At 43.4% G+C, this 14,888-nt stretch overlaps 1 protein-coding gene across 3 annotated transcripts; it reads right to left on the reverse strand.

Moving 5' to 3' along the window:
- Nucleotides 1–274: 274 nt before the first annotated feature.
- Nucleotides 275–9,720, reverse strand: LOC115177453 (lipolysis-stimulated lipoprotein receptor-like). 3 transcript variants are annotated; one of them, XM_029738248.1, is made up of 11 exons: nucleotides 9,595–9,720; nucleotides 7,806–8,135; nucleotides 7,493–7,612; nucleotides 6,905–6,961; nucleotides 5,389–5,535; nucleotides 4,495–4,698; nucleotides 4,222–4,281; nucleotides 3,815–3,943; nucleotides 3,081–3,420; nucleotides 2,486–2,960; nucleotides 275–1,219 (listed from the first exon to the last, which is right to left on the reverse strand). In XM_029738248.1, exons 2-11 carry the CDS (start codon nucleotides 8,125–8,127, stop codon nucleotides 1,184–1,186), a joined length of 1,890 nt encoding a protein of 629 aa, XP_029594108.1. In that variant the 5' UTR covers nucleotides 8,128–8,135; nucleotides 9,595–9,720; the 3' UTR covers nucleotides 275–1,183. The 3 variants fall into 3 exon arrangements, with proteins under 3 accessions (XP_029594108.1, XP_029594099.1, XP_029594118.1); XM_029738239.1 differs by having other exon boundaries at nucleotides 9,474–9,720; XM_029738258.1 differs by lacking the exon at nucleotides 6,905–6,961 and having other exon boundaries at nucleotides 9,474–9,719.
- Nucleotides 9,721–14,888: the final 5,168 nt, after the last annotated feature.

Here is a 14,888-nt window from a genome sequence, read left to right on the forward strand (position 1 = left end):
CCATAAAGACAAAAACAAATACTGAAATACTAGTGTGCTTTCTATATGTCATACTGTATTCCCTGCATGATACTCCCTCAGCGAACAGCTCTTCTTCATGCCAAAGAAACAAGACAGTGACATCCGGTGGTACCTCCTAGAACAGCACGTCAGATAGCCTATTATTGAATTTTCCCTTAGTTTCCAATTGACATCAATGCATGACTAAGTGAATATTTGACTTAAGTAGAAGTTCGCCCCATAGACTGTATTTTATAGAAAAAAAAAGCACTGAGCATTTTGAAAAAGATTTATTGTAAAATGACGCCTATTGTAAATCACAGTAAACACAGCACGGACAGTGGGTATGACAAGTAGACTGTACAACAATGCAGTAAGTTCGTTTTTCATACCAATGTAAAAATAAATATACATATAATCTGCCTATGGCTGACATTCATGACAAATACATGCTGGACAGACAGTTAAAACTAATCCAAAACTCTAAATACGATGATAAACGCAATGTAAAAATAAAATGGCTATTATTCGATTAAAGTCATTTAGTAGACGCTCTTATACAGAGCAATTAAGGTTAAGTGCCTTGCTCAAGGGTACATCGGCAGATTTTTCACTTAGTCGGCACGGCGACTAAGTGAAGAACGCTCTTACCCGCCAGGCTACCTCCCGCCCTAATAAAATCTATTCCATTTCAAATGTACAGCATGATCTAATTTTCAATAAAGTTAAAATTAATACTTGCTTTAGAATCTTAAAGCTCCGGGTTACTCACATTCATACTCACATTGACTGTAAGATGACTAAGGTGAAAATGAATGGTTAAAAAGAGTGAATGAAAGCCCTTTTCGGGTTTACTTTGGCTACTGCCATTCCAGCGTAGGCTACTTTAATTAAGCCTCAGTATGTTCAACCACACACTACACTTAGCACTTCAGTTAGAGCTATTCTGTACATTAAAAAGAATTGAGAGGACATAAGGCTGACAATGTTTTCAGTAAATATGAAGCACGCAATTACTAAATTACCCCAATAAGGTAATTTGTACATAAATATCCAGCTTCAAATTTTGATATCTGAGTTTAGGCATTGAATATAAAATCATGGTAGCAAGTTTGCAACATTAGTACTATTTACATAGACAACTGATAAATGTGTTACGGGACGCTGGTGGATATTTAACGTCTCACACCACCAGACTCTCCCGACTCACGGCTCCATTCTGTCAGAAAAGAAAAAGAGTTGAAACAAACAGAATGATGAGTTGGCCTGGTACTGTACTATAATGCATTACAATCAGTCTAGAGACAACAAGCTAAAAACCTGCTAAAACATACCACCACAATTCTGGCAAAACTAAGATCTGGATATGTTTTTTTTGTTCTGCTAAACATGATTATACAACTTTTGTAACTAGCATGAAAAGGGATACTTGGGGATTTTAGCAATTAAGCCCTTTATCTACCTCCCCAGAGTCAGAGGAACTCGTTGTAGCCTCTACGAATCCGAGAGTGGAAGACTCTTCTCTCGTCTCTAACATATAGGCTCCCTTTTGTGAACAGTCCCATCCCAAGTCAGAATGCTGAATAAACTTCATTTGAACATACTTTACCTTAATCTGACACAAAATATCCAGAGTATTGTTATTAACCAGACTTTCAGTATGCTGGTCTGTATATCGGTTTGTAGTTTCAATAATGGTGCAATTCGCACGCTACTTGCACAATATGTCAACAATGGCCGAGCTTAACCGAAGCACAGACCGAACGTTATCGCACGCAATCAGCTAGCAGATTTCACAAGCACTTCCAAATGATTGTGAGGGAATGTACTTCAGTCGACAACATTCGGTTACATTCGGATATTCTTTACATATTGTGCATCACGTGAACTGCATCAGGAAATGGAAAATACATACAACATAAACCTACCGGCGCCGCAAAAAGTTGGGTAAACAATACTTTACTGTGGACATTTGATCTCCACTACCTTCCGGCAAAAGGACCAATAGCACGGACCATTTTTGTCAACATTCTGGCTTGTAGAGACTATTGCGTCTTTTTACAGTGACTTCTTTGACTGATTATCCATGGAATAAGCATGGTAACAGTCTGATGTTTAGGTAAAACTCGTGGATAACATTTTTATGTCACGACATCCTGTATGAACGAAGTTTGTGGTATTTTCGCGAGCAAATGCTAACTAGCTTTAGCGCAATGACAAATGCTACAGCATGCTAGCTTTCCCTTCAAGCTGCACGCAGAGACATAAAAAAGGGCATCCACTAGTTCATCTGAATCTGGGGAAGTAGATAAAGGGCTTCATTGCCAAAATCCCAAAGTATCCCTTTAACTATGTTGATGAAAGTAGTTCTATGAATGAAACAATCAATGAGGCATTTTGGCAATGCAGTAAATAACGCTGTGGCCTTGAGTGGCACCCTGAATGCTCAATACCCATATGCAAAACTCTGTGATGAATGACTGACCTTGCGCAGGTTGCTCTTCTTGCAGGACGTCAAGCTCTCGTCATCGCTAATGTAGGGAGGTGGGGGAGGGGCTGGGTAGTTGTCATCGTAGCGATGGTCGGGGTAGGCGGAGGGCGGGGACATGGGGAGTGGAGGGGGTCCGCGGGGGGCCCTGCCTCGGTCCGAGCGCTCGCTGTCGCTGTCCAGGCGCTCGCGGCTCCTCGCCCTCTGCTGCTCGCCTAGACGCTTCTTCTCCATGGCTTCCCGCAGAAAGCTATCATCGTAGGCGTCCCGCCTACCACCAGGGCCGCCACCACGCTCCCGATCACGTTCGACGGCCATTAGGTCGTCACGGCTACGGCTGTGTCTCCCCTGGAGACTGCTGACCGGGCTGCCTCCGCGGCGACGGTCGTCAGGAGAGGGCTCACGCCGTCTGCGGTCGTCAAAGTCACGGCTGCGGTCGTAGCCTCCGCGGCTGCTAAAGTCATCATCCGAGCTGAGAGGAGAAAAAAAACAGTGGGTCGAATCATTATCTTCCCCAGATTTGACCTCTGAGAGGTAAGGCTTATGCACTAGAAGGAGAAAGAGTAAGAGAGGAACCAAATAAGAGCCTCACCCTCTCCTGTCTCTGGCTCCTCCTCCTCTGTCACGGCGGTGGGGAGGGTAGTCATCGCGGGGATCCCGGGGGTCTCTGGGGTAGCGGTCTCGGCGGGCGATGTCATCCAGATTGTCCATGGAACGGGCGCGTCCCTGGGCCCCCATGTGGGGGGAGGGCCCACCTCCTCGCCGTGGGTAGTCGTCACGCCCCCGCCGGCCGTGCGTGGACACGCTGCTGATGGTGCTCATGGCCTCGTCCTGGTCGTACACAGTGGCGAGGGGCGGGGCCTGGGAGCGGCCACCGCCACGGCCCCGGGGGTCATCGTGTAGGGAGCTCACCTCGCTCATCCCCCCATCCACTGAGAGAGAGCGAGAGATGGGGGGAGAGAAGAAGGAAAAAGGAAGAGGGTGGGGAAACGCCCAAGAAAGACAGACAGAGATCAAGCACGAGTCAGAGTTAAAAAGCCCTATCAAAGGACATTACAACACATTAAAGTTGATGAACCCAGTTGAAGGCTTCATGTGAAATGAACGAAAACTTGACCCTTTCAATTGAACAACAACCACAAAACACAACATTGATTAAGAGACGAGCCTAGAAACCATATTCAAAAAGCGTCTCCTATGATCTAAAAGTTTCAACTGATCCTAGAACAGCACTCCTACTCTGAGGCTCTTTGTGATTACAGGCCCCGAACTCTGCAGTGCAGTACAGTTGGCATGGGTGTGTTTATGTGTAGATGTAAGACTCACAGCGGTTGTACTTCCCAGCGGTATCACCAGACCGTGTGGGGTCCAGGTTGGCTAGCTGTCTCTCCATGTAGTAGATGGCCCGCGTTGCGTTCCCATCTGGGTCCACCTGGATACGGTAGCCACTCCGAGCTGAGGAGGAGGGACTAAATCATGAGACATTGTGACAAGCAGGGTTGGTCTCAGTTCCATTTCAATTCAGGAAGTAAACTAAAATTCCAGTTTACTTTGTGAATTGACTGAATGGAAATGGTACTGAGCCCAACCCTAGTGACAAGATGAAATATGCTGACATTTCTCAGCCCCCTGAGATGATTCGGGGGCTGAGCTATAGCTCTGGTTAGACTTATGTATTATCACAAATAATCAAACAGACTGAGGATTTTGTAGTAACCATTTTATCTACTCACTTTGGTCTCCTGCGCCACTGTCCTGGTCATGCAGCAAAGGCACCTGGGAGCCTTGTCCAACTACAAACAGAAAACAAAAACAGAGATTTGTCAACAAAAAGGTTCCTCACACCAGCGTTGAAAACAATATTGCTGCGAAAACCTGCAGTAGTGAGATCTGAGAGCAAGACGAGCATCAGTCCAAACAAAACTGAGAAACGAAAGTCACACATCAAGTCCTTACTTTTATCTAGCTAGTTGTCATGTTAAAACTGGAGAGGGGCTGTAAGTCACCTGAGCTGGCTCTGTCGTACTCCCGTCCGTAGCCGTTGGGGTGCAGTGGGGGGACGCCCATCCCCTGGGGTAGGGGCAGCATGGGTATGCCGGGCTGTTGCATGCCCCCTCCGTAGGGTGGCTGGGCGTACATGCTGGGAGCGTAGAGCGTGGGGGGGTAGTGGCTGGGGATGCCCGACTTCACCGCCTTGCCTGCTTCGTACACTGAATTGAGAGGAGTCAATTCACAGTATTACGACACATTAATGTTGTAGTTAGGTCGCATACTGTAAATGCATATTCTGGAGGGCTCACTTAATTTGCCAGGGTTTACTTTATTGGTCTGTTAAAATGTGTTTAATTGTAAGTCATGATGAAATTCAATACAACTAGTGTGTTGTGGGCAAAACCTTGTCTTTCTAGGAACTGTATTTTATTTATTTTTATTTAACCTTTATTTAACTAGGCAAGTCAGCTAAGAACAAATTCTTATTTACAATGACCGCCTACCAGAGCCAAACCCTAACCCTAATTGTGCGCCGCCCTACGGGACTCCCAATCACAGCCGGTTGTGATACAGCCTGGAATCAAACCAGGGTCTGTAGTGACGCCTCTAGCACTGAGATGCAGTGGCTCAGACCGCTGCGTCACTTGGGAGCCCCAAGAAGACAATAGCAGCAGCACATACTGTATAAATAACATGTACATGAGAATGGCAAATGAAAGGTAAACAGTGCCAGGGTCACAAACTGGCCAAGTGAAACTGAATGAGAAAAATAAGTTTGGTTGAATGGAAAGGGCATACTAATGTGAAGGTGGCAATGGAAGCAGGATGCTCTGCGCCCAGTGGAAGAGGAACATGTAGGGCTGGTGGTGGCGGGGGTTTTCTACAGAGCGGTGGAGAGTGGTACTTACGTGCCCGGGGGCAGCAGCATTTCTCAGGGCAGCAGGGGCAGCTGATGTAGCAGCAGCAGGTGTGGGGGCAGCACTGGCACCAGCAGATCGCTATGAGGAGCAACAGCAGCAGGAAGCCAAACACTACCAGTACCACCAACAACCAGTCTGTAGACAGAGAAAGAGTAGAGAGAGAGCGAGACAGAGAGCGAGATATTATAATTATGTATGTATGGGCAAGCTAATGTGTGTGCCATTCAGTCAAAATGAAACATCTCTGCATCCTCTGGGTGACTATCAGTGTGGTTGAATATTAACGTTTCTGTATTTACATAGCACTTGTTCATGCAGTTCTAGGTTTCCCTTGGCTCTGCTTAAACCAGAGAAGTGGAGGACTTCTACTGTTCATATAGCCAACTTGACAAAGCTAATTTCTTCAAAAATGTGGACCAGAAAATGACAATTTACAAGTCTATCAAGAACACTGGAGAACAGAGCCCTAGTATAGAAAAATAAACATTTGTATTAGAACCTGTAGCTTGGCTAGTCCAATGGTCCGTCTATTATGCAAAGGCTACGGTTTGTATTGTGTGAAAAGTCACAATGACAAGCAGTAAACATTGGAGCATCTACACGAGAGGTTCATTTCAGACATCAGAGAAACCAGATAACACAGTGAGATGAGGGAGCTAGCCGCACGGGAAAGAAAAACGATATATGCCAATATAGTGAAAGAGGACATAATCACTTCAACCACACATCGCCTATAAAATGTCATAGGCTGCAGTCTGACTGAACAAGAGTCCATTTGCGGTTTGAGCCGACACAAAACAGACCAGAGCTATGTGCTGAGTGGCCTCATATTTTGCAGCAATGTCACAGCCTTTAGGGCTATAGTTATGTTCTGCTGAGAGTTTTTTTTTTTTTTGCGGTCTCGACCATGAAGGAGAGAAAAAGCAAGTTAGAGTTGAATATAACTTTTTAATCAATGCAACCAACTAATTTTACATTTCAAGGGTTAACAATCAGTTTTTTAAGTTGTTGTGAGGGGACTTTCCATGCAAGGACAAGTCAAAACAAGATAATTATAAAGAGGTGGTTTTTTTTAGCTGTCTGTTGAGCATTACTTTAAGATGTTAAGCAATGTGGCTCCTCATACTAAAAAGCAGACCTTGAAGGTGTTGTAATGTTTAAAAATTGACAAACAGAGGCTTGATTCAGTACAGCCAAAATCATTGCACGAACTACCTTGATAAAAACATCGACAAGCTTGTTAAAGTAAACCAGGCTTGATAAATCAAACCAGCAAAACCTTAGTTTTTGTCAGCCTTTTTCAAGGGAGGCTGCTTCTCAGACTACATTTTCTAACCACACTGACCATATGTTGTCCCATTCAAAGCTGTGGGTTCAGACCAAATGTTATTCACCGGAAACTGAACAAAAAACAGTGGCATAGTTTACATATTATCTTAAAAAAAACAGGGCTCTTAGGCTAGAGTTAGGCTCTACTGATTATAAGGGGCAAATTGGAAAGTACCTTCCATAACCAGTAAGTCAATCTCAGGCAGGAGATCAGTGGTATTTGACTTTCTCTCTGTGAAAGAAAGAAAGCCACAATTATTTTAAAAAGCCCCAACTATCTTTCCAAAAAATGACTACACATTTGCCCTCTTGAGTCTCCCTCACAACAACTTGTCCTTCTTGGAAGTCCCTGCTAAGTGGTTCATGATTCACTTCAAAATAGAAGTCATGGATCCTTCCGAAGAAACGTCACTGAGCAGTCTCATTAAGCACAACCAGGAATCAAATAGCAAATTTGGAAACTGTGGAACTGCCTGAAAATTGGATTTGGCTTTTCAAGATCTTTTACATTTGATTGCTACTGCTATCAGATGTTGCGTTGCTCCACACGGTGTCCAGCTAACTCAACAAATAAACCCAAGCGAACTAAGGGGAAACTAGCACAGAGGAAATGAGTGATTGTTCCTCAAAAGGACAGCAGTTCTGTGAGGAGCAGTGGTATGGGACTTGGCAGAGAGATGGAGGGGTGGTGGTGGAAGAGTGGATAGATGACAGCAGGTCAGGGGAGCTCTAAAAAGGGTCTATGAGGATAGGAGCCACTCACCCAGCACTATGAGCTCAGTGTAGTCCTCGCTGTTCCCTGTCAGATCCTGAGAAGACACCACAGAGCACACGTACACGCCGCTGTCTCCCCACGCTGTCTGGGCAAGGTTCAGGTCTGCGTCTAAAGAGACAAGTAGGGTGGGTTTGAGGAGGGGACACTGGCAACAGACAAGACTCCTTGTGGTATAGGAGTCTTGTAATGGAAGTAACACGGAGACAGAGAGAGACAGGCACACATACATACACACCGGTGCGCTTGCCTGCCGCACCCCCCCCCACACATCACATTTGAAATCACTAAAAGCCAAACTCACTGTTCAAGATGCTGACTTTGCGACCCTGGTACTCCTGGCCCAGAGTAACAGCACTGCCCTGCTTGGAGGCCACGATGCGCACCGTCCGCACGCTGTCGGCACACTCGATGTTGGCGTTGTAGTTAGGGTTGTTCTGGGACAGGATGTTGTCAGCACTGCTGGGGTTCAGGGCTGCCTGGATGGGGTCCCTGCAGTAGGACTTGTACTTCCAGGTGATGACGGGCGGCTGCGTGGAAGACGTCTGGAAGTTACAGGTGAGCGTGACCGGCTGGAACAGGATGACCACATACCTCTTGACGGGACACTGGACAGAGATGGCCATGGTGGAGCCTGGAGAGAGAATAGGGGGTCTTTAAAGAGGATAGTTTGTCTGAATGCATGCCGGTAGAGATAGATATCTTCACCACCCATAACAGTGCGCAAGAAAATGTTTGTTGTTAACTGAAGGCAGCTAACTTTTCTTGTGAGTACATTAATTGTTACATTTTATAATTTAGTTGGTAATTCAGCAGCTCTGTTTGAGTGAGATTTAAGGTACTCTGGGTGTGGCAGGAAGTTGACCAGTCTGTAAGTGACAGTCACAAAGGTCTTTCATAACTAAAGACTGGTATCATAGAGAGTGGATGCAATGAGTCACCAAGGCCTTCAGCTGAGCATGTTCCATCAACAAAACTCCACATTTGAGTAATAGCCTAGCCCTAGATGATGACCCCATGGTCAAGACTCACTAAGATGATGTCATAGTTCAGCTTTGACTGAATTATACATTTCATAGGGGGTAAAATTGTATCAAATGTATAAGCACAGACATAGGCATTTGGCATGAACATATCAGATACTTCAACTTGCTAAGATTGCTTCACCGTTCTTCAATTGTCAAAAAGGTAGCATCCCTGTGGAATTCCTACTAGATAGACTAATCCGTTGAGCTACAGTTACATATCATATTTGGAGTAGGGAGGTAGTCTGACTAGTATCATTCATGTGATATTATCAAAATTACACCCCTTCATCTTATTCCAGGCCGTGTGTGTACAAAAAAAAATGTCAGGAGACAAAAAATAGCAATGATATGATGAATACTTGATCTGAAAGTAAAGCCTTTTTTTTAAGGCTTTGACTATGATTCCGGCTTAAAAATGAAAGTCTCTAGTAATCCTTAATGTATTATATTCTGACATGTAAATATACTGGAGAACTGGAAATCTGTGATTTAACTAATAAATCACAAAATCACTCATTATCTGAATAATACATAGGGCTATTTTCATTCTTTAGGAAAAACACTCAATATTTCTTATAGGTGGTGATTCTACAAAGCCTACACAAAACTGTAAAAAATACATAAACATAGTATTTCGGGCACGTCATGAAGCCAACAGATGAATAGCATTTATAAACGTTCAAATGAATACAGATTTAACCATTTGGTGGCCAACACCTGATAAACAACGAACTCCAGAGATCCAGGTTACCTCTTACGATAACAAAAACAATCGAGCACAAGGCTACTTTTCCCTACGAATTCGACTTCAAAATAAGTCAACATTAGATCATATAAACTGTTCAAAATAAGGAGTATTAATAAATACGCACATCAGTAACTAACTTATTCATTAAATTGGGCCATGACCCTGCCTTGAAAAACATTACATTTCCTCTCCCTACCTGTTGCCATAAGGACGGTCACGACGAAAGTCAGGAACATTTTTCGATCCGAAGTGAGTATATTTTAGTTTCAATTTGAAAGCCTCAATTGAAAAACTATGTATAGTAATGAATTCAAGACCTGCATAAAAGCCATTAGAACCCTTGTAGAACCGCAACCATGTATTGTATTTTTTTCTTAACTAGATACTTCCGACATTTTGTCTCACGGTGTAGGTATGCGAGTGGGAGGCGGTCCTGACAGGTGAGATTGCCAAGCCTCTGGCACAATAGGGGGACGTTCGATGTGAAACCAAGGGGTGGCCTTGTAAATTAGTTTCCATTGGCCACCCCTAAGATTTGAAAGTGAATTGTGTTGAGAAAAATAATCAGTAATAGTTTTTTTTCCAATTACAGTTTATCGCCCTCTGCATTGATAATGTACCTTTGAACGTGACCTGGGATACACCCGTTCCACTTCAAACTACCGAGAGTGATAGTTGGTATTGCCCAGCTCGAAACTTGTTTTTATTCCCCCTCAATACTAAGCATTATAAATGTGGCGATCTCAAGCTTCTGGCCTAGTAAAACACTGTTTTAAGGGAAAGGGGGATACCTAGTCAGTGTACAACTGAATGCGTTCAACTGAAATGTGTCTTCCGCATTTAACCCAACCCCTCTGAATCAGAGGTGCGGGGGCTGCCATAATCGACATCCACGTCTTCGGCGCCCGGGAACAATGGGTTAACTGCCTTGCTCAGGGTCAGAACGACAGATGTTTACCTTGTCAGCTTGGGGATTCGATGTGATGATGGTTTGTTGATAAGCAATTTACCCTATGCGTGAAATGCCAGTAAAAGCGGGCTTTCAATTGTGGGTTTCAATTATTAAGGAATAAAGCCCGAGGAGGGTGGCCAATATACCGACATGATGCAATGCGGAGTGCCTGGACATAGCCCTTAGCCGTGGTATATTAGCCATATACCTACTTATTGCTATTATAAACTGTAAAAATACATATTTTGTCGTACCCATGGTATATGGTCTGATATATCATGGCTGTCAGCCAATCAGCATCCAGGGCTCGAACCACACAGTTTATTTCTATTTCAGTTGGTTTCTATTTGAGTTTAATTTGTGGACTTCCAAGTATTGCATTTTCCTTGAAAGTTTGTTTTACTCAGAGTGAAAACTATGTATCTTTAGTGATGGTATCCTACACTTTTCACATTGTTTTGATTGGGATTCCTAAATCCACTTCATACAGATGGTTACAGCAGTGTTTTAACAGATGTTTACCTGTTGCACGAGGAGCAGTCTTCATGCCTGGGCAGTCTGTCATTAAAACAGTTCATGATTATAAACATCAATTGAGGGAAGGGTATTTTAATTACTTATTTATAGAATAACAAATCACATTTTAAAAACAAAAGACAATATACAACTTTGAAGATAGATTTTCCCATCCTGACAGTTGAATGTTATATTAAAATCTGTTTTATCACATTGCTTTAATTCACTATTAAGTCCTATTTCAGCCATATGTTATACTTACCAACCATAGAGGTGTTTTTCAATCGGACGCCATCAACCTCCCAGTCGAGTGGCCCGGCTGCTTCCTCACTGTCTGAGCAAAAGAGGACCATAGCTCTGGTATCAGCAAGACACACAACGCATCTCTGACTCTGAGGAGGTGGTGCAGAGGTGGTGGAACAACTTGTGAGGTTTTCCATGGGGTTACTTCTCTGATACACTAGGGTGTCATTCGATCCATATATTGTCTGCACTTTTGCACATCTGTCGTCATTGCAGGCTGAACAGCTTCCTGAGATAACACAAAAAGGAGGCATGGATGAACACAAAGGCAGCAAGTGGGAACATTAAAATTCACACATTTGGAATATTACATTTTCCTGAGCAGGTTGATCATATAAACTGAGCAAAAAAAGAAACGTCCCTTTTTCAGGACCCTGTCTTTCAAAGATAATTTGTAAAAATCCAAATAACTTCACAGATCTTCATTAAACCATAAACAATGAACATGCACCTGTGGAATGGTCGTTAAGACACTAACAGCTTACAGACGGTAGGCAATTAAGGTCACAGTTATGAAAACTTAGGACACTAAAGAGGCCTTTCTACTGACTCTGGAAAAACACCAAAAGAAAGATGCCCAGGGTCCCTGCTCATCTGCATGAACGTGCCTTAGGCATTCTGCAAAGAGGCATGAGGACTGCAGATGTGACCAGGGCAATAAATTGCAATGTCCGTACTGTGACACGCCTAGTACAGCGCTACAGGGAAACAGGATGGACAGCTGATCATCCTCACAGTGGCAGACCACGTGTAACAACACCTGCAGAGGATCGGTACATCCGAACATCACACCTGCGGGACAGGTACAGGATGGCAACAACAACTGACCGAGTTACACCAAGAACGCACAATCCCTCCATCAGTGCTCAGACTGTTCGCAATAGGCTGAGAGAGGCAGGACTGAGGGCTTGTAGGTCAGTTGTAAGGCAGGTCCTCACCAGACATCACCAGTAACAACGTCGCCTATGGGCACAAACCCACTGTCGCTGGACCAGACAGGACTGGCAAAAAGTCATCTTCCCTGACGAGTCGCGGTTTTGTCTCACCAGGGGTGATGGTCGGATTCGCGTTTATCGTCGAAGGAATGAGCGTTACACCGAGGCCTGTACTCTGGAGTGGGATCGATTTGGAGGTGGAGGGTCCGTCATGGTCTGGGGCGGTGAGTCACAGCGTCATCGGACTGAGCTTGTTGTCATTGCAGGCAATCTCAATGCTGTGCGTTACAGGGAAGACATCCTCCTCCCTCATGTGGTACCCTTCCTGCAGGCTCATCCTGACATGACCCTCCAGCATGACAATGCCACCAGCCATACTGCTCATTCTGTGCTTTATTTTCTGCAAGACAGGAATGTCAGTGTTCTGCCATGGCCAGCGAAGAGCCCGGATCTCAATCCCATTGAGCACGTCTGGGACCTGTTGGCTCGGAGGGAGAGGGCTAGAAATGTCCAGGAATTTGCAGGTGCCTTGGTGGAAGAGTGGGGTAACATCTCACATCAAGAACTGGCATATCTGGTGCAGTCCATGAGGAGGAGATGCACTGCAGAACTTAATGGAATTGGTGGCCACACCAGATACTGACTGTTACTTTTGATTTTGACCCCCCCCCCCCCCCCCCCACCCCCCCTCCTTTGTTCAGGGACACGTTATTCCATTTCTATTAGTCACATGTTTGTGGAACTTGTTCAGTTTATGTCTGTTGTTGAATCTTGTTATGTTCATACAAATATTTACACATGTTAAGTTTACTGACAATATACGCAGTTGACAATGAGAGGACGTTTCTTTTTTTGCTGAGTTTAGATGGATTTAACTTTAAAATCTCCATGACATTTTTATTGGTGGATCCAAAAATAATAGTTAAATGCCGCACAACTAAACATCTGTGGTTGCTTAGTTGTTTAAAGCAATACACATCTCACACAGAGTGGGAGAGAGAGAGAGAAGGAAAGAGACTGTGAAAGCGTGGGAGAGGTAAAATCCCTCTACTGATTTAAACTGATCACACAGCCTCACTTACAGGAGTGTTCCTGAGAGTGTTCTACTTCCTGCATGTGTGTCAGTCAAGTAGAGCTCTTTACATGACTGGCTGCTCTATCAATTTAAACACACATCAGAACGTATCGAGCTTTTCATTGCAAAAAGATTCTCAAAACATTTAAAGAGCAAACAGACAAAAGAGCTCACCAGCAGAGTCTTGAATTAGTGCACTGATGATTAAGAACTGGAGAAACACTGGAAACACAGGAAATTGTGGTTATTTTTTTCTTTTCATTGTTTTAACAAGCACCAAAAGCATCTATTTTGTTCAAAGTTATTGATTCCATAAGTACTGCAAACACAGTGTACTGTATGACAGAGTGATACTGTTTCAACATGAAAGAGAGGAGGATGGCATTGGTGTTTCTCTACAAGTAGGGTGAGTCAACATGTGTTTTTCTATGTGAACGAACGTGCACCTTCGGACACACACACAGAAATCAGAACCATGGACAGCCACATGATATTTAGCTTACATTGATTGGACTAAATTGTTTTTGGTATCTTTTAGTTGTCACTGTATTAGACTAAGCATAGGTGATTTGATGAGGTTGAAATAGTGCTGGAAGAGTGGAGGCAGCTCCTGTTTTCTTTGCAATTTGCAGTAACTCTTCGTGGTTCTAAATCAATAGTTGTTTAGTGGGTCAGAAAATTTCGGAAATATTAACTTGCTTGACCATGCTGTAGGTCATGTAACTGTGTGTTACATGCAATATGCTTGCTTTGTGGACTTCACCAGACAGAGGTTGCTCTCTGGTTTTGTGACAAAACAAAGGTGTGGTTGAATTTATTCTGCCACTGTGTCTTCTTATTGTCTCGGCCTTAGGTCTGTATATCACTGTCGCAAGGCATATGAACTAACAGGTTATAGAGCAAACAACACAATTATCACAATACATGGCTTGGCTTCCCCAGTGATTTTACCCACGCACCGCCAATGGTGGAAAAAGTACCCAATTGTCATACTTGAGTAAAAGTAAAGATCCATTAATAGAAAATGACTCAAGTGAAAGTCAACCAGTATAATACTGCTAGAGTAAATGTATTTGGTTTTAAACATACTTAAGTATCAAAAGTAAATGTAATTGCTAAAATATACTTAAGTATCAAAAGTAAAAGTACAAATTATTTAAAATTCCTTATATTAAGCAATTTTCTTGTTTTTTTATTTATTTACAGATAGCCTGGAGCACACTCCAACACTCAGACGTAATTTACAATTGAAGCATTTGTGTTTAGTGAGTGTCAGATCAGAGGCAATAGGGATGACCAGGGATGTTTGGTTGATAAGTGCATGAATTGCACCATTTGCCTGTCCTGCTAAGCATTCAAAATGTAACGAGTACTTTTGGGTGTCCGGGAAAATGTATGTAGTAAAATGTAGATTTTTTTTTCTTTAGAAATGTAGTAAAGTTGTCAGAAATATAAATAGTAAAGAACAGATACCATAAATTACTTTAGTAGTACTTTCACATATTTTTACTTAAGTACTTTACACCACTGCACACTGCTACAGCAAACACATAACAATGCAAGTTAAAAGAAAAATAAATACCAGTATATTTCACATGCTCCATCCCAGCCCCTCTTCTTCTGTAAAATGTTGTTTTATTTCGTTGACGAGGAGCTTGTTCACGCACACCCTGGGTGACAGGAAGTCCCTGGGTGACAGGAAGTGGGAGGCATTTGGGTTCCTCCTGACCTTGAGCCATGTTAGATTTAAGATTCGGAGACTCTTCATCTCTTCTGTAGGTAGCAATGGTCCATTTTGCATCTCTCTTATACCCTGTTGCACCATCCATT

This window comes from Salmo trutta, chromosome 3 (assembly GCF_901001165.1).
Source record: "Salmo trutta chromosome 3, fSalTru1.1, whole genome shotgun sequence".
Classification (NCBI taxonomy): Eukaryota; Metazoa; Chordata; class Actinopteri; order Salmoniformes; family Salmonidae; genus Salmo; species Salmo trutta.

Coding starts and splice junctions, on each gene's coding strand:
- LOC115177453 (XM_029738239.1), bottom strand. CDS start 9,513: ATGTTCCTGACTTTCGTCGTGACCGTCCTTATGGCAACAG. Junction 3,944..4,221: donor CAGTGGCGCAGGAGACCAAA/GTGAGTAGATAA, acceptor CCTCCTCCTCAG/CTCGGAGTGGCTACCGTATC. Junction 2,961..3,080: donor GGAGCCAGAGACAGGAGAGG/GTGAGGCTCTTA, acceptor TTCTCCTCTCAG/CTCGGATGATGACTTTAGCA.